This window comes from Dipodomys merriami, unplaced genomic scaffold, assembly GCF_024711535.1.
Source record: "Dipodomys merriami isolate MVZ:Mamm:240054 unplaced genomic scaffold, mDipMer1.0.p SCAF_31, whole genome shotgun sequence".
Taxonomy (NCBI): domain Eukaryota; kingdom Metazoa; phylum Chordata; class Mammalia; order Rodentia; family Heteromyidae; genus Dipodomys; species Dipodomys merriami.
Genome location: NW_027204604.1, coordinates 7,121,570 through 7,141,227, shown reverse-complemented (window position 1 = coordinate 7,141,227; position 19,658 = coordinate 7,121,570). Strand labels below are relative to the sequence as shown.

Below are 19,658 nucleotides of genomic sequence, written 5' to 3'. Positions count from 1 at the left end.
AGCAGAACAGGTCGAACAGAGCTCAATCTTGGACAAATCAGTGCTTGAGGGAACTTTGAAGAAAGCAAGAAAAAAAAATGTGGTATAAGAACAATTCAGAAAGATCTTGTTCTGGGCAGTTTTGCCTGTACAAATATAATGAAGTATTCTAGCCAGAGTTTAAAAGCTGGATGCAACTGTGGGCATGATTCTATCCTTTATTTACAATTGATAAATTTGAGGCACACAAATTATATGACCTGTACACAAGGTCACACGAGAAGCAAAGCTGCAGCTAGAACCCTGATGTCCAAACTCCCAGATCAAATCTCTGCTACTGCATCATACTACCATTAAAAGGTATAAAAGGAAAAAAAAATTCTGACAGGTGATTTTCCATAAATTAAATCAACTTTGAAAAAGCTAGGCACATTTGGATAGTCACAAACTTCTAACAACGTAAGAGGAAAGAGATTTAAAAGCTAGTTAAATCTGAAAAATAAAAAATATCAATATGTACAATATTGTAAAAAAAAAAAAGAAGAAGAAGAAGAAGAAAAAGAATTAGTAAAGGAGGAAAGAGGAAGATGGCATTCGTGATTACTGAGCAGGTAGGGCAGGGGGCAGCTGCATGCTAGGAGCGGGCTGCATGGGCTGCCAGCTCTCCTGAGTTTGGAGGATGCGGTACAGCTGCTTGAGTTGAGTGACGATGTTATCTTTGATATCTGGAGTCGAGATCTGCAGGCGAACACTGCCACTGTCAAAGGACCGTGTAAAATCACCAGAAAACATCTCATAGATCATCCGAGCCACCACTGGAATGACCTGTTCAGGCACAGAGCACACAAATATCCAGTGAGGAAAAGTTTTTTGGGGGGTTTTGGTTGGTTGGTTAGTTGGATGTTTGGCAGACTGAAGTTTGAACCCAGAGCCTTGAGCTTATTGGGCTTGCTTGGTCAGCTGGAATTATGCCTCTTGAACCATGCCTTCCAGCAGAAAAGATGGGTTTTTTATTGTTTATTATTTTTGTTTTATGGGTTTTTTTGCAAAGCAGGAGAGACCCCAAAGCAGGGAGACTTCCTGGGGAAGTCAGCCACTCTAATATCTAGATGCAGTACATACCGTGATCTCTCCAAACCATCCTGCCAAGGCTCACTTTAGCACTTAGTACAAGAGGAGAATCTAGATGTACTTTCATACCATTTGCCTAAATAAATGACTGCTTACCTAGCAATTAAACCAAATGTCATCTATTGCCTCCCTCATTGCACAACTCTGAAGCAACTGCAAAAACAAAAACAAAAAACTTTTCTACAATAAGATAAAAGAATATAACAACAGCCAGGCACTGGTGGCTCACAGCTGTAATCCTAACTACTCAGGAGGCTGATATCTGAGGATTATGATTTGAAGCCACCCTGGCAGGAAAGTCCAGGAGACTCTTATCTCCAATTAACTATTAAAAAAAAAAAAAAAAAAAAAGCCAGAAGCGGACCTATGCCTCGAGTGGTAGAGTTCTAGCCTTAAGTACAAAACTACAGGGACAGTGCCAAAGCCCTACATTCAAGCTCCAAGACGAGGCGCGCATGGGCCCACACACGCACACACGCACACACGCACGCACACACACACACACACACACACACACACACACACACACACCAGCAACAAAGTAAAAAATGCAACAATAAGGTTATATTCTTTGTGGTGTGTCTGCATGTGCACGCACATGCACACTGGTGCTAGGGCTTGAACTCTGCACATGGGAGCTGTCCCTTAGCCTTTTTGCTCAAGGCCAGCACTCTACCATTGAGCCACAGCTTCATTTTCAGCTGTTTTACTGGAGATAAGAGTCTCAAAGACTTTCTTGCCCAGGCTGGCTTTGACCCTCAATCCTCAGATCTTAGCTTCCTGGGTAGCTTTAGCTTTGCTTAGGTTTTAGCAAAACTTCAATATTGGTAAGAGAATGGAAGATAAGGTCTCTAATAAAGCAGGTACCGATTTTAAGTATCTTACATTCTCCAGTTTGATCCTCTGTATCAGGCCTTGTCTGATACCTCATCTGATGGGATGAGAATACACACAAGTGAATAAATGCTCAATCAGAACCCAAATGTAGGGGCTGAAGCATTAGCAAAAAAAATTGATATACCCTTAACTCCTCACCTGAACCAAGATGAGTTTCCTTTCCAGAGGTTTTCCATCTGGCCATTCTTCCCCAAAGCATAAGTAGATCTCAAATGGTGGCTGCTTCTCTATCTGTCCTTTCTGATGGGCAATGAGCTCTGCAGAGGGTAAAATAACAAGCTTTGTACACTGGATCAATCCATATCCATTCAGGAAGTACCATCCTTCATGCTGCCGAAGAGAATAGCCACTAGCCACATGTGACTATTAATTTTAAATTAATTAAAATTAAATAGATCCTGTGTTACCTTGGTCATATTTACATATTCAATCACCATGCGAGGCTAGGGGTTACCATATTGGACAGCACTAACAGACAACTTTTCTATTATTTCCCAAGGTTCTATTGGATACAATTGATCTAGACTTGGGATTCAAATCACATTGTGAAATGCACAGCTCAATGTTCTTCCTAACATTATCCACTTTACTTCATCACTCAAATTTTTTGGGGGAGGGGGGAAAGTATGAATTTTGCTGAGCATGATGAACAAGATCACCTATGAAAGTTAAGTTGATGTTTGGGGCCAATGGCTTATGCCTATAATCCTAACACTCAGAGGTCTGAGATCTGGAAGACTGAGGTTCAAAGGCAAAAAAGCTCCATGAGATTCCATCTCCAAAATAACCAGCAAAAAGCTGTGCTAGAGGTATGGCTCGCATGGTAGAGCTGCTGCTGAGCAAGCAAGCCCAGCAAGCATCAAGCCCTGAGTTCAAACCTCAGTGTCAGCACACATATGTATACACAAGAAAGTTAAGCTGGTATAGGAAGGTAATGGCAAAACTGTCTCCCTCTTTTGCCACTGAAGGAGCCATAATCAAACAAAAGCTAGGTGTCAAGCATGGAGCCTTAGAGCAGAACTTCCTTCTTCATTACCTAGGTCATGTGCATTTTTCATAACCAAACTTCTGTTAGGCCTTGACCTTCTCCCAAAGAAACTTTTGGGTTAAGATATTTGCTAGGCCAAGAAAAGATGGAAAGGGAAAGATATAAACTTCCAGAGAACAATGCCTACCATCAATATTCTGAAAAAAAAAAGAAAGAAAAAAAAAAAGACTCACCACTCAAAAAGGTTTCCAGGCAAAATAGCTTGACCTTCTTTTGTCTCTCAATCAGGTTGGGAGCAACAAGTGATGGGGCACATGGCCCAGACCAGTATACTTTGCACTGGCACAGTCTGATGGCATAAATGGCATGCCCACTGACCTCCAGGATCAGTCCTCTGTCCATGACATCCAGTAGCTTGCTAGTGAACAGCTTCTGCTTTTCATTGGTAATATGCTCTGGACCTGGGAATTTGACCTGCTCAAGGCTGACAGGACCAAAGAGCTCTTCCTGGTCAGGCATAGGACCCAGGTCTCCATAGAAGAGCCGGCAGCCTTGGGGATTGCTTACGGTCATGGTCTGCCCATATTCCTTCCCACGATACTGAAACTTGATGTCCAGGTCAGTCACTGGAAGGTGAGAGACAACAGTGAATCCTGGTTCCATGGGTCTGCCTCCCATCCCGAAGGCTCACACAAGTCCATCAAGCTCAGGCCAGGTTTCAACTAACATTCAAAAGAGCCATGCCAAGCCAAGTACCATTGACTCATGCCTTTAATCCTAGCTACTCAGGAGGCCGAAATCAGAGTAACATAGTTCAAAGGCAGCCCAGACAGGAAAATCCATGAGACTCTTAGCTCCAATTAATGACCAAAAATGCCAGAAGTGGAGCTGTGGCTCAAGTATAGTAGAATTCTAACTTTGAGCAGAAAGTCTCTGGGACAGCATCCAGTTCAAACCCCAGGAGCAGCACCAAAAAGAAAACAAAAAAGACATGGCCATAATGATTCCTGCAACAAAAGGAGACAAATCCCTTAAATAGTTACCAAAAAAACCTGCCTTGAAGCAAGGGACTTAAGATCAATAACTATCTCCCTTCAATCACCATGCCCTAAAGGCTAGAATTTCACCAGGTAAAGTACTTTAGTACTTTACCATATTGTATTGACTGAATCTTCAAAAATAGGCATTAGAAGAAACTTAAAACTTAAAGATCTAGTGTGTATCTCCATTTTAGCTCCTTTCTTAAAAAGAAACTAGAGGGGGGCAAAAAAGAAATGCCAAGACATCTTTCTGAAAATCATCCCCTTAGCACACTCTGAGGGCCTGTTCTAATAAAATGCCATAAAAGGACAGTTTGCAGCAAAATAAACATGCACTCAACAAGTCTCCATTAAATCCATTAGGCCTTTCAAAGCCACTAAGCCTCATGGACAAGACTCCTGTACTCATATTCTGGCCATTTATAATGTGAAAAGGGAAATGACATCAATTCTTCAAGATAAACTCTTTGCTGGATGTCACTGCCTCACACTTGTAATCCTAGCTACTCAGGAGGCTGAGATCTGAAGATCATGGTTTGATGCCAGCAGGGCAGAAAAAGTCTGTAAGACTCTTACCTCCAAGTGACTACCAGAAAAGCCAGAGGTAGAGCTGTGGTTCAAGGGATAGAATGCTAGACTTGAGCAAAAAAGCTCAGGGACAACACCCAGACCCTGTTTGTTCAAGCCCCAAGACTGGTATAAAATAAACAAAACTTGTAACAAATTCAGAAAGAGTTCCTAAAGCCCTTCAAATGCAAGAAACTCCTTGACCAATTCCAGGGTCATGAACCTCCCCATATCACAATGGCCTTGTCACTCAATGTCACTCAATCCCCTAGTTAGACTAACGGTAAGTAATCTGGAGCGCCAATCACCAGCACATGGACAAGTAGATACAGACTAGTTTCTTTACTTCCCTGGTGATTCATTGGACAGCTAGTAAGCAGACACAGAGTACCTGTGGAAACAAAGAGGCAGCAGAGGGGGTCTGAGGATATACCTCAGTGGTATTGCGCCTAATTAATAAGTAAGAGGCCTTGGGTTTGATCCTAACACCAGAGAGGAAAGACAGGCAGTGGAGGCAGAAGGCATGACAGACAGGGACTGCAACAGGAGATGAAGACTCATCAATAGAGATCAGGACTCACTTACTTGGGAGAGAGCTGATCCACAGTTCTGGAGAGCTATGGAAGGGCTGAATAGGTGCCTGGGGTACTTCCATCTCCAAAGGTTCTGTTTTGGGCCACACTGCTTCAGGGCTACAGTTGCCCACACTGCAGTTGCCCACACTGCAGTTGCCCACACTGGCTGGTGCCATGGGAGAACCTATGACAGAAGGATATGGATGGGCAGGCAGGGCTACCACACATGCACCTGGTTCAAGGCTCTTAGAAACTAAAAGGATCTGCAGACAAGGGTCAAACCCTACTAATCCATGACCTAATTTGATCTCCTGGCCCATCAATGATTCCTATAAGTCATAATAAGAAATATGAGTCTGAATTCTAATCATTTCTCCATAAACTCATAGTTCTAAGAACTATTTCTTTCTGCTAAACATTAACCTACAGACCATTTCCTTTGCAGTTAAATTAGAAAGGACATGAGATGTTTTGCTGCAGAACTTGGTCCCACCAATTAAACAGACGTTGGCTGTCTTCCATCAGGTGAACTCAACTGAATTAATCATTTAGATTTAAGTAAGTATTAATGTCTAGGAATGCTGTTAAAAGAAACAAATACACTTTTATAAACATAAAATGCCTGGAAGGATACTCAAGAACCAACAAGATTCTCCCCACCAGGGAAGGGAACTTTTAAAAGGCCCAAGGACAAGTCTGAAAGTAAACCTTTCAAATTATTACCTTATTGTACCATTATGAATTTTATATCATGTGAAAGTATTATTCACTCCAAAGTATCCAATTAAAGATTTTGTTTAAAGAGTGAACACCCTACTTTCCTGTTAATGTCAGAGTTTGTTCATTCCAAAGTTTACAGATCTCTCCTTCTAGTCTGTTCTTCCATGATACTTCTTTCTCTGACTCAACCACATTAAAATCACAGAGGTTAATAATATTTCTTTGATTCTCTGTGATCAGTTTGGCTAAATCTAGGTACCTAGTTATATTTTATACTATATAATATTATATAATTTCCCAATAATGATCCAAGGCAGCCCCGAACATCAGAACATACAATATTAATTTTCAGAAAATATGAACAAAAATAGGACATCAAGGTTCTGATTTTTTCTTTTTAGTGCGGTGGTACTATGGGTTGAAATCAGGGACTTGCACTTGGTAGGCAGGCACTCTGTAACTTGACAGCCCAGCCCAAGGTTGTAACCTTTTAAGAACTGAGAATAACAGAATGAGTCAGGGGAAAGGATTTCCATATGTCCAATTCTTAAAACTTCACTAAGTGGGAAAGTGGCATGTAGCTGTACTTGCCTAGAAAAAAAAAAACATGAAATGTTCCTTTATTTAGCACTTGGTTGCAAAGGTCTAAGTGGAAGACTAAGTGGAGAGACAATAAGTGCCCTTATTTCACCTTCTGTAAGTAGGTTACCCCAAGGTTCTAAAGAAAGTATCTCAATAATACTAAGTTTTTGAGGTAGAAAATGTTTTTTGCACTTGACCCATAGAATCTAGATGGTACTAAAAATATCTCAAAAATGTACAGAACTATATGCAAATTATTGGGCAATGAGCACTTCAGTGAAGAAATGAAGTAAAAATGCAGTAGAAGAACAGTGCCACACTTGTGTTTAGTGTCCTCAGAAAGTGCACTACAAGACTCTGTGCCTACAGTCACACAGTAACTCCTAATCCCTCAAGCCATTTTACTTGGTGAATTTACAAGTCCATAAAAGGAAAGTTTCTGGCAGTAAGTCCTAGCACAACCTAGAATTAACAGCTAGAGAAACCCAAGTTTTCCATAATATAGCTTAAGTGGAATGGTCCCCATTAAGAAAGTAATACAGCCAGGCACTGGTGGCTCACGCCTAGAATCCTAGCTACTCAGGAGGCCAGGCCAGCAGAGAAATCTGTGAGACTCTTATCTCCAATTTATCATTAAAAAGCTGGAAGTGGAACTGTGGCTCAAATAGTAGAGCAGTAGCCTTGAGCAAAAAATGATCAGGGACAGTGTCCAGGCCAAGTTCAAGCCCCAGGACTGCCACCAAAAAAAAAAAGAAAAAGAAAAAAAGTAATACAGAATTTATTCCAACAGAAATACTGGAAAGTCTGCCTACAACATAAAAATGACATCTGTGCTTGCTCTGAAAGAAACTTGGCAACATCTATAACCACTAATATGTTCATATGTAAGACTGAGAATGAATTTTTTATTTTTCCTTTCTTTGAATTAGATAGTCTCTAGAAGCCTAAAACTCATCACACTTTACTGGAATCAATAAACCAGCAAAGTTCTCTTACATGTGAGTCCTGCTTGCTAACAAAGTTCTCTTACATGTGAGTCCTGCTTGCTAACAAACAGCTCAGCACTCTAAACCCAAGGTCTAATCGCTGCTCTGAAGGTAGTTGTGGACAATGGATCAGCATTCTGAGACCAAAACTCTTAACATCCTCCGAATCCCTCTGTCCCACCTACCACCTCTCACTTACCATTGATATTCAGAAAGGGAAAGGTGTCCTGGATGGGCACATGGTGCTGTGACTGATCGAGCTCATCTTCCTCATCTTCTTCATCCACATCATTGTCTTTCTCATCCCAAGGAGCAGACCCGGTGGATCCTACCCAAGACACACAAGCTCACAATCAAGCAACTTAAGTTAATCAAGCAGTTCAAGTCACACTGCAGCTGACTCACCACAAGCTAAAGATTGCTAGCACACAGCATCCTCAAGGTCAGAATGCACACACAGGTCCTACTAGAAAGACTGAGAACTGAAGGTATATTAACTCCTAGTTCCAACTCCTCCTACAGAGTCCTAATGTAGTTATCTTCTCTTCCTCTACTCAGAACCTGCAGATCCTAACTCCTTCTCTTAGAAATGTCTGCACATTGGCAGAACTACACATTAGCTTCCTGCACCTCAGTACTTCCTTTAAGGACTCAAGTATATCAACTTCTCACTTTTATGAATTTAATGTGAGGTAAAGATCCCCTTCCTCATGGACCACATATCTAAATTATCTGGCTCCTATAATGGGAGGATAGGGTGGTATTCTCGTAGCAAAAGTATCCTACAAATTAAACAATCACTCATCTAACATTTAAGTGAAAAAAAAAAAACTAGCAGCTTTAACTGTCATGCCAAATGATTCTTACAGTAACCTGAGATAGAATGGAGTTGAAGAAACTCAGGTTCAAGAAACCCAACAACTTAAAAGCTGGGTGATGGTGGCTCACACCTGTAATCCTAGCTACTCAGGAGGCTGAGATCTGAGGATCACAGTTCAAAGCTAGCTCGGGCAGAAAAGTCCGTGAGACTCTATTACTAGAAAACCGGAAGTGGCACTGTGGCTCAAGTGGTAGAGTGCTCACTTTGAGCTGAAGAGCGCCCAAGCCCAGAGTTCAAGGCCCACGACCGACAAAAAAAGAAAGAAAGAAACCCAATAACTTGAATCAAGTCCCACCAAATAGTTAAGTTAGAACAGCCAAGTTTAAAATGCAAAACCTTCCACTGAGTTCTAATGCCTGCTTCAACCCTCTCCTTCCACCCCCCTCTCCCTCCCTGGCTGGCTTCTCAAGTTCCAAGAGAGGTTATTTTTACAGTAGAACTCTAGATTCACTCTACTTTCTCCATCTGTAAGAATTCTTGGTAATAATCATTCTTCTCCATGAAGCTCTTGCTGAGTTTATACCACTTGTCCTCTGAGTTCTTAAGGAATGGCTTTCCTATTTTTACCAATCTTAAACTTTGAAAACTAGTCTGCTTTTAATCCACTTGAAGAGTCCACTCTAGAATCTGGCATGATGCCACTTCTCACAGGTATCTAGGCCTCACCTGGGTTAATGATCGAGCTCTGGGGCTGAGGGATATCACACACTTGATATATCTTCACCGGGTTCATGGGCACCTCCTTGGTACCATCATACATCAAGTTGAATTCCCTGCTCTTGTTGAGAGCACAGCGGAGCTGAGCCTTCCATTTTGCTGGGTCAGGGTCATCGACCCCTTCCTGGTACTTTCCTGTCTCTACAGCCCAGGCCTGAGAAACCAGAAATGGAAGTGAGTGCTTACTATTGTCCAGAATTACAGCAAAATGTATGTTACCCACTCTCACAAACACATACATACATATGTACACACACCCCTATAAATATAACTCATAATCTTGACCTTAACTTATAGACTTTGCAGCAGGCAATATTGCCCTTAGAACCAGACAAAGCAAGGCCAAAGGGAAATTAAGCTCTGTGCAAATGCAGTCTTTCAAAAGAGTCTTATCTCAAACCTTAGTACTAAAACCTGTTCAGACAACAATGAAGAGTTTAAAATGGGGCAAAATATGTGCTGAAATGTTCAGGGTAACTCTAGAAAGTAGAGCTTGAGGCAACGTGTACGTGTGTTTGTGTGTTCACATATGGGACACACAGGTGCCCATACGGGGACTTGAACTCAGGAGACCTGGGTGTTGTCCCTGAGCTTCTTTTGCTGAAGACTAGTTAGTGCTCTACCATTTGAACCACAGCTCCTCTTCCAGCTTTTTTGGTAGATTATTGGCAGTTAAGAGTCTCTGGGCCTTTCATGTCCTGGCTAGCTGGCTTTGAGAACCAAAAGCCATAAGATCTCAGCCTCTTGAGTAGCCAGGATTATAGGCATGAGCCATTGGCACCTCCTTTCCCTTTATCTTTTTAACACAGTTTCTTAAACAATAAATATGACAAAGGGATGGAAGATGATATGGAGATCAGGGCCTAAAAACCAAGTGCCTTTAGGGCAGGAAGTACACTGGGGGGGGGGGGGGAGGGAGGAGGGTTCTACCATAGCCCCCTGGCTGAGGCCCTAAGTTCTAAAAACACAAACAAAAACAACCCTACATCCTGAACCTTTCCTTCTTCCTTGAATTCCTGTGTCTCCTATGTCACTGGGAAATTTCATGCTGTAGCTACACAAGTGACTAGTAGCATGGATTAAAACCTCTTTGACTCCTCTCTGGTTTCCAAATATAGGAACTCACAGTACTATCCCCAGAGAAGAGGAATAAGATAGTCTCCCCAGTAAGGAAAAAGAAAACCTAAGCTGCATGTTGTATAGACTACATTCCTCAGGAACACAGCAGGGAGTAGAAACTCAGCCCACTTTCCATGTCCAACATGCATTTATGTTTCCATTCACAGGACATCTATTTCCCAGACAGCTAACATACTCTGGTCCCTCAACTTTCTTGGGGAGTATGCCCTCCTCTAAAACTGTCATTACAAGAGAACTCAAGACAGGAAGAAGTACACACTAAATGCTTTCAAGCTAACAGGGCATACTGCCAACTACTCCCTGCCTTTGATTCTGACCACAGACTTCTTTCTCAAGCTGAAACTGAATTCTTCTGCAGCATCTTTTAGATATGTGATCTCCCTGGATCACCTGCAAAGTCCCAGAGTCATGAGGAAGATTCTTTCCAGAGTTAAACATCCCCCTCCCAACTCTTAACTCCTCTTCCTCTTCCTCCTCCTTATAGTCTTCCCAGATATGGGTTCTGGTATGGAATAAAGAAGAGCTTTTAACAAAGCTGTGCTGTCTTGGGTGGCCTAGCAAATACTAGAGGACCTAACTGCTGCTGCATTCCATTCAGCCCTAATAGGGGATTTCAACTTCACTGGTCCTCAGTGTCTAGGAGGCACATCTGCTGTTACCTGGTGTACATGGCTGCTGCTTCTCCATTGTCTCTTCTATTTGTTCAGTCCTTATGTGTATGCTCCCTATGACCCCACTCAGCCTGACTGGGAATGTGCATATTTTGGCAGAAGTGTGTGGATTTCCACAGTTCCCACTAGAGGCCTGCCCCTCCATAGGGAACGGCCAGACTAACCCAGCCACAGCCCAGCTCTAGCCTACCACACAGCATCCCCCCCAAGGCCATTCAAATGACCATAGGGACCCAAGGCTAATACAGTAGAGGACCAAAGCCTTTTATAAATGTAACTTCAGAATGGAGAAAGGAGAGCCTACAAGGTATTATATAGCAAACATTGTGATACAAACATTACTTGTCCAAACTCATCCTGACTCTAGCTTGGGAGAGACTGTGATCACTGCATAGGTCCTTATTTCTCTTCCTAAAATGGAAATGATCCCTGTATTTTTATGGTACTTTACAAATCCCTTTCCATACTTTATTTCACTATATTCTCATTCAAATCCTAAGAGGTAGGCAAGATTCATTTCATCTTCAATTTTTCTATAAGGGACACTGGAGCGCAGAGAAGTTATATGCCTTGCTCAAGACCACACAGCAGATGGTGGTCATAGGAGTTCAAGTCAGATATTCCAACTCCCAGTCAGAAGGAGTAGTGTTAAGGCAGGAAGTAGGGTAGGGAAAACAAGAGACATGGGTTCAAACCTTGAGTCCACTGTTTATTGGCTGTATGACTTGAGCAAGTTACTCAGCCCCACTGAGAGTCAGCTTCTGCCCATAGATGAAAGCAGTATCTCCCTTACAGGGTTATGGAGGGAATCAAATGAGATCATGGACACAGCACCCATTCCATGCTATTGGCTCACTTGTGTATCTTGCTAAAGGTTCATTAGAGTCTGGGATCTGTAAAAGCATCCTTCCTCTTCTCCTGACTTCCTTGTTCCTCCTTCAGCATTGTACACGCAGATGTACTGATACAAAGCTTTCCTCAAGCCAAGCACACAAGCCACCCTCAGGTGTAGGGCTTTCAGGATCCAGTCTTTTTTTCCCCATGGACAACAAAAGCTTCAACAGGCAACCCAAGTTTCAGACCCAATCTCAATTGAAATCTATCAATTTCAGTTTCAGGCCACAGCGAGGCAGGCTGGACCAGAGCATACCCATTCCCCTCACAATGCCAACCACAATAACTAGTGCTGGTTTCAGATGTTGTCCTTAAATTTTTTATATTATTTATACCTAAATTAAGAATGTTCATTGAAGCCGGGCACTGGTGGCTCATACCCGTAATCTTAGCTACTCAGGAGGCTGACATCTGAGGATCGTGATTCAAAGCCAGCCCAGGCAGAAAATCTGTGAGACTCTTATCTCCAATAAGCCACTCAGAAAACTGGAAGTGGCACTGTGACTCAAGTGGTAGAGTGCTAGCCTTGAACTGAAGAGCTGAGGGACAGCACCTAGGCTCAGAGTTCAAGCCCCACAACCAACACACACACACACACATACACAAAGAATGCTCATTGACATCCTATCACATCAGACCTCTTCTCTTTTCACTGGACATAATAGAATCCTTCAGGGAACACTGTTAGCATGGCTTTCCCCCTGAGCTCTGAAACCCTCTTTTCAGCCCTATACTAATCCAATCTCAGCAAAAACCTGGAGGATCCAACTTGACAGACCCAGTCAGGACAAACTTACATTTTTGCATTCTAGCTAACTTCTCTGTTTCTTGGGCTGCAGTAACTAAGCTCCCGCTGGGATGAGAAGGAGCCAGCAGGGAGTAGTTTGTGTGTCATGAAAATGTGGCCCATGGAATTACTCTAAGCCTTTTCCTACAACCACTGCCCATCCACCTACTTCTGAAGTCAAACTCTGGTTTCATATACATTTTGCAAGATGCTATGTGATCACATCTTTGCTTCAGTAAAATGACTCTCATATCTGAGCTACTTTTTTTATTAAAAGAAAACGTAATTAAGGCTGAGGATGTAGCTATGTGGCAAGAGTAAAGTCCTGGATTCAATCTCTAACATTGAATGAAGGGAAGGGGGAAGAGAAAAAAAGATTAACGAATAAAAATTTGAAGCAGAGGATATAAATGGGGAAAACATTTTAATATCAAAAGAACAACTTGCTGAAGGCCTCTGTACCCTCTACTAGGAACATGCTAGTACCTAATAATTCTGCCATGGTCTGGACAGCCATCCCTAAGCCTAAGCACTTCTCTTAGTATCAAGGACCTGAGTGCATGAAGAGTCAACCACTGACCTTTGGTAATTTTGGACAAGCACATCACTATAAACACTTATAGATGACTTAAACTCATCTTGGGTCCTGAGAGACATCAACTGAGTATCATTAACCAATGGGAAAGAATAAAGGGTTAAGAATATATATATATATCTGGGCTGGGAAGGTGGCTCAGTGGTAGAGCGCTTGCCTTGCATACATGAGGCTCTGGGTTTGATTCCTCAGCACCACATAAGCAGAAGAAAAAAAAAGCCGGAAGTGGCGCTGTGGCTCAAGTGGTAGAGCGCTAGCCTTGAGCTGAAGAGCTGAGGGAAGACAGCACCCAGGCCCAGAGTTCAGGCCCACAACTGGACCCAAAAAAAAAAAAAAAAAAAGAATATCTATCCATCCCCAAAGAGAAATTACTATGCCTGTTATGTTACGTTTTGAGTACCATCGTGTGTGTGTGTGTGGGGGGGGGGGGGGGTTAGAGTACTCCCCATGCAAAAAAAGAAAAAAAAAAGGAAAGAAAAAGAAAAAAGCAGCCAGGCACTGGGTGCTGGTAGCTCACACCTGTAATCCTAGCTACTCAGGAGGCTGAGATCTGAGGATCACGGTTTGAAGCCAACACAGGCAGGAAAGTCCATGAGACTTATCTCAAAAAAATAATGAGTACAAAGCTAGAAGTAGAGCTGTGGTTCATGCCATAGAATATTAGCCTTGAGCAAAAACGTTTAGGGACAGCACCCCAGGCCCTGAGTTCAAGCCCCAAGACCAGTACAAAAACAGCAAAGCAAGAAAACAAACAAATCCAGAAAGGTCTGAGACAACTTGGAGAAAGAAGAAAGTCCTTTACCTTAAAAATGGTGTTTTCTTCCTCTTGCTGGGGGCTGTGCCGTGTAGCATGTTTCCAGGGAATCTGAAAGCGTTTAGAGTCTCTGTGTAGCCAGATGAGCCCAGGGTAGAGGCCACTATCCACCTGGGCCACCAGCCAGGGCTTTAGCCGGACTCTTCGAGGATGAAGGGCCATGGTCTGGAGGATTGCGGGGGGGGGGGGGGGGGGGGGGGGGGGGGAGGGGAGGGAAGGGGGGGAAAGGATAGGAGAATTAGGCCAGCCACTGGGAACTTTTCCCAGCTCTCATTCCCTTATGCTAGAGCTACAGTTTCACTAGATTACAGCAAAGAAACTAAATATGGGAATAAACTGTGCCAGGTGGGAAAGGAAAGAGGTTAAAAGGTTCTTTTGATTCTTATTCCAAAGCCATTTATATACTTCATGCTCTAGCCAAATCAGACTTATCAGGCAAGCAGATCACATTTCTTCTATTTAAAATCCTGAAGCAGAAAAAAGAAAAAGGTGATGTCATCGCCACAGAACAGTCCTTCCTCAAGGGCTTTGGAAGAGAGAAGTAATTGCTCTTTTCAATCTCACCTCAGAAGAGGGAAGAGAAAGTTATGGCAACAGGAAGGAGATGGGCAGAAGGCTAAGCTCTTTTTAAACAAGCCAGCTGAAAATGAGTGGGAATGTTTCAGTAAGAAGTGACACCATCCTAAGGGAGAGAAGGAGGTGAGCGTCAAGGCCTTGGTTCCAAAGTCCTCACTTACATGGGCGAGCAGGCAGACAGTCCACCAGAATCTGAAGAGCTGAGCAGAATCAGCTTTCCTTTCTTTTTCTTTCCTTCTTCCTTTCTATACCAAGGGAACAAAAAAAAAAAAAAAGTCTCCAGTATCTATCTAGCAAAGGCTTGGAGAACTGTAAAGAGCTAAGGCTTTGCCAATACCTCCTTTGCAACTGAGTCTGATAAAATTAAGAAGCCCTACAATAATCAAATCTCACAGTTCCCTACCTTAGCAAACTAAAAGCAGCCATAAGACAAGCTGTGCCCAGCACGGCCAGCCTCCTCTCTTACTTTTGTTTATTTCCCCAGAGACTGGCATGAACTAATTGGTTACAGGCGCCAGCCTGGGTAAAGTCTGCAATTGATTCTCATAAAAATACATGGGCATAGCAGATAACATTCAACAGCAGCTGGCACTCAGTAGAAAACAACAGATCAGTTGCCTAAAGGAAAAAAATAAAAAAAGCTCACTCACTAGAAATGATTTGCCTAGGATAATGTATTTGGATTTTGGGTATTTTCTTTTTCTTTAACATGAGAAGTGGATGCCTGGAAAAATAAGTCATTCAACAAATACATTTTTCTCCAGTTAGTTAGTGTGCCAAGCACTGTGATAGTTAATAAACAACGAAGTTCAGTGTTTTCATTAGTTTTCATTAGATATCCCTTGAAAGAAAGAAAGAAAGAAAGAAAGAAAGAAAGAAAGAAAGAAAGAAAGAAAGAAAGAAAGAAAGAAAGAAAGAAAGAAAGAAGAGAAAAAAAAAGATATCCCTTCTGGAGAAAATTTACATTAGAACAGGAAGTCTACAGTGGCCTGAGAATAAGTTACCTTCCTATCCAGTTCTGAAACCAAAACTAGTTAAGTTAGCCCAAGACGCCCAAAAACTCTGAGAGCCTTAGTGAACGAGTGATTCCCCAACATTTCTTCTTTCCCAAATCACATTCCCAGCAAATCCAAAGGACTGAAATCCAATTTAGTTTCTGGTACTTTAAGAACAAGGTAGGTCCTGCTCACACCTGAGCCTTCTGACCCAATTACTGAGTCCGGCAACAGAAACCTTCCCCCTGGGAGCACAGCTCAGCTCAGAGAACAGGTGACTTTGCATGCCCTGTCCAAGTGTCCAGGTTCTTGGCCTTGATTTGGGATGGTTTGTAGGACAGCATGTGAAGCCATCAAACCACAGAATATATATACACCTTATTAAAAAGAACGCATATTCTCCCTGGAGCAAGTTCTACTTTCTCTTCCCTAGTATGAGTCCTGAAAAGGGGGGAGGGCTAGAGGGAGGGGGAGAAGGAGGGGGAGCCACCAAAGGAAAAAGATAATGGAGAACTAGAAGCCAATCAACTTAGTAAAGTTTGAATTTCTACATGTCACATGGAAGCCACCTCTTGACCGATCGTGGATTTATCCACAATGACAACCAGGCCACTACAAGGAACTAAACGTACTGATGGGGAAGGCGGAGCAGCCACTCAGAGTCAGTGATTAAAATCTAGAGTTCTCAGTGTTCTCCAGAGTGACATTACACATGAGCAACCCACCTCAGCCCCAGGGGATAGAGCCCTAGTCTTTCCTCCTCAGTCCCGTAATTGCCAGTACTCCCCACCTCCTAGAAGTCAGCCAAGATCTCCCTTATCTGTCATCTGGTAATGAGGACTCTTACAACAAGCAAAGAGAAGAATATAGAAAACAACTAAAATGAGAGAGAAGAATGGTTCACTAAATCATATCCACAGGATGCATTATTCAGCAGCTATTAATGAGTGTCAGAAGGATTTCTATTAGATTAGGGGAAATATTTACAATATGAATCTAAGGAGCAGTATGATCTTATACCTCTACTCCGTAACATAAAAACTGTTGTAGGTGTGCAAACTTAAGAGACACGAAAAGCAATACACTAATGCACTGTATTTGTAATAGTTAGCTGGGAACAGGACTATGGGCACTTATTTTCATATATTATTGTACAAATCATTCACATTCTCCTCCAATTTCTTATGAAACATGATATCAACAATCCTGATATCTGTATAGCCTCTTCAATTTTCTGTGTACTTGACACGTCTGATTTCATCCTCAGGACCCTAGAAGTGATATTATTCTCGTTTTACAGATGGATTAACTAAGTCATTGAAAAGTTAAATGCCGTATCTGGGGCTCAGATCCAACAATCCTAAAACAGAATGCACTGTATCAAATCCTGCCACTTGAGTCCTGAATTCCAAATCTCTCCATGTTGTTTTATATTGAGAAAAACCAAAACCAATATAGACTCCTTTGGAAGACCTACCAAGTGAGTGGGAAGGAGAATGCATGAACAACCCCCTCCCCCACTCTCAGGAGCACCTAATTCAGAATTCTAACTGTACCTACCACTCAGCTTTAGTGTAATTGATATCAGCTGCCACTACTGGAAAGTTCAACACCCCAGTTCCAGGAAGCAGTCCTCCATAAAAACCCATCACCACTTATTTTCACAGCTCCTGCCTGGGCCAATTCCCAGGGCCACTACTACCTCAAAGCCAGGATAAGGTTGTTGATGGTTGTGCTACCAAACACACAGCTGCCATTTTCTGCAAGTCTTAGGAGCAGTCTCAGTTCTTTTCCCTCCCTTCCTCCTGAAGGGAAGTGAAATGCCATCGAAGTTCCCAGGCTTCCCTCTATTGGGTTTGGTCCTGTTTAGGGGTGAATTCTGGGCCTCTAGCCATAACTCCACACCCTTCTTCCTTGGTGCATGGAACTTGGAGGGTGTTGGGGAGCTGTCATGCATTCGTATCATATACACATTAAACTGCACCAGTCCCTTTCTCCTCTCCCTTCCCTGGCTTCCACTCTTGATATCCACCAAGACAACCACAGAATAAGGGCCTGGTGACCCCTTGACACCAGCCAGGTGCCCTGTAAAGAGTGGCACCCCAGGCCTCCTTCCCAATGGAGCCTGGGAGAGACTTTCTCCCTTTCTCCGCACCGCCTCCAGCCCCTTCAGGCAAAGAGGGCCTCACCCCCCCCACCCTCCCACCCCCAGAGCAGCCACACCTGGCGCCTCTCTCCCCAACACCTAGCCAGGCTCCTTAGAAATCCACGGGTGTCTCCCAGACCCAGAGCAGGAAAGGTCAGAGTGCTAACTAAATTCGGGGACGGAAAACAAACCCATCAAAGCTCCAGATCGCCCCCCCCCCCCAAACACACACACCTTTTACGATTTTCCCCGAAGTCGCGCCAGACCAGAGCCTAAGGGACTGGGAAGTTCCCACCCGAGCCAGAGGCAAAGCCAGTTGCTGGAGATAGGAGTGTGTGTGGTGGAGGGGGCGGGGGGGGGGGGGGAGTGTGTGTGGTGGAGGGGGGGAGTGTGTGTGGTGGAGGGGGCGGGGGGAGAGGAGCGGGGGGAGAGGAGCAGGGGGAGAGCGGGGAGCGGGGGGGGGGGAGGGCGAGAAGCGGGGGGGGGGGGGCGCCTAGGCTCCACCCGACGGGAAGGTGGGCGGGCGGTGTCACTCCGGCTCCGGTGGGGAGGGAAGCCGGTCGGCTCGGTGGGAGGTCCGGGGGGGGGAGCCTCACTGCGGGAACTGCCTGGAGGTGGGCGAGCACCCCAGCCTCGATAGGTTATCCCGCACAGGTGTCCGGAGCCCCGCTCCCACCTCCACGCTGGCGGCGGCGGGCTCTTCCGCGTCCGCGGAGGTGTCGCCGTCTCCCCAGGTAGCCTCCGTGAAGTCGGCGTCCCCCCCCCCCCCGTCGGCTCTCACCAAGCAGACGTCCCACAGCTAAGATCACCTGTCGCCAACGCGCCCCTCGATGGCCCGGCCCAGTGTCGTCAGGCGGTGCACCACTGGAGACTGTGGGTCGCCCCTCCGGGTCCCACACCAGCCCTTACCTGCCCAACCCAGGTGCGCCGAGCTCACGTCAGCGTCCAGCCCCGGTGCACCGCAGAGCTCCGCGCGACCTGGCCACGCCCTCCAGGTAAAGCCACGCCCTCCCGCCTTCGCCATTGGGTGGATTGCAAGAAATAGGATACCCGGCGTTCCTGAGTTGTCCAGCCCCGCCCAGCTCCCGCCCCACCCCACTCCCCCGCTTCCAACCTGGGCTAAGAAAAGTCCCGGACTCCGGCCTCGCCCTATCTATGCCTCGGGCTTGGTGGTCCTGGGAACTGGAAGCATTTGGGAGGTCAAATCTAAGTCGACTGACTGGGTGTCTCCCAACTTCTACGCCCCACAAATGAGGGTTTGGGATTCTGAGTAGGTCCTACTACTCCTGGGCCTGAGCAAGTGGAATTCACTGTGGGGAAGGGACACTAACCAGCTTTCCTGTGCTCAGGGCTAGCCCTCTACCACTCCAGCCACAGGTTCGACGCCTTTTTGCTGGTTAGAGATCAGATTGTCAGCCAGTGCTGACTTAGGAACGCGATCTTTAGATCTCCTACTCCTGGTTAGCCAGGTGAGGATTACAAATGTGAGCCTGGGGCACCCAGCTAGAGAAAGTTTCTAATCTCTGGGTTTTTAAGTGTTGGAGGAAAATGAGGCTAATAAGGTACTTGTTGTGGAGATTCAATAAATTATTACATATAAATTTAATAATCAATTATTAAATATAAATTACTTGGAATAGTTTAGGGATAGAAAAGTACTTTATAGACAATGCCTTGCAGAATAAGGGGATTTTCTTTCCTTATTAACTGCAAATCAAGTCCTTATCCTTTCCTTTCCTCAGCCATATAGAGCATACACTTGCTGGGAGCTCAAAATGAAACATCTTCTCCACCACCAAGCACAGATGAGATGAAGAAGGAGGGGCACTTAATTTGGGTGTTCAAAGTAATGAGAGAAGGTGAAAGTGTGGCTCAAGTAGTAGAACATCAGCCTTGTGCATAAAAGCCAAGTGAGATTTTTAAGGCCCTAAATTCAAGCCCCAATATAGAAAAAGGAAGAAAAGAAAAAAAAATATGA

The 19,658-nt window shown here is 44.2% G+C and overlaps 1 protein-coding gene across 8 annotated transcripts; it reads right to left on the bottom strand.

The window, feature by feature from the left end:
- Positions 1-158: 158 nt before the first annotated feature.
- On the bottom strand, positions 159-18,648 carry Irf6 (interferon regulatory factor 6). 8 transcript variants are annotated; one of them, XM_070041577.1, is made up of 9 exons: positions 18,590-18,648; positions 14,701-14,784; positions 13,952-14,128; positions 9,012-9,216; positions 7,665-7,793; positions 5,188-5,361; positions 3,229-3,621; positions 2,146-2,264; positions 159-804 (listed from the first exon to the last, which is right to left on the bottom strand). In XM_070041577.1, exons 3-9 carry the CDS (start codon positions 14,123-14,125, stop codon positions 580-582), a joined length of 1,419 nt encoding a protein of 472 aa, XP_069897678.1. In that variant the 5' UTR covers positions 14,126-14,128; positions 14,701-14,784; positions 18,590-18,648; the 3' UTR covers positions 159-579. The 8 variants fall into 8 exon arrangements, with proteins under 8 accessions (XP_069897678.1, XP_069897679.1, XP_069897680.1 ...); XM_070041578.1 differs by lacking the exon at positions 18,590-18,648 and adding an exon at positions 18,462-18,526; XM_070041579.1 differs by lacking the exon at positions 18,590-18,648 and adding an exon at positions 18,490-18,523.
- Positions 18,649-19,658: the final 1,010 nt, after the last annotated feature.

What these genes read in the sequence shown, in the direction of transcription:
- Irf6 (XM_070041577.1), bottom strand. Translation starts at nt 14,125, where the DNA reads ATGGCCCTTCATCCTCGAAGAGTCCGGCTAAAGCCCTGGCTGGTGGCC. An exon ending in TCCCTTTCTGAATATCAATG is followed by an intron (nt 5,362 to 7,664) that starts GTAAGTGAGAGG and finishes CTTCTGTCATAG; the next exon opens with GTTCTCCCATGGCACCAGCC. An exon ending in CCTGGAAACCTTTTTGAGTG is followed by an intron (nt 2,265 to 3,228) that starts GTGAGTCTTTTT and finishes TACCCTCTGCAG; the next exon opens with AGCTCATTGCCCATCAGAAA.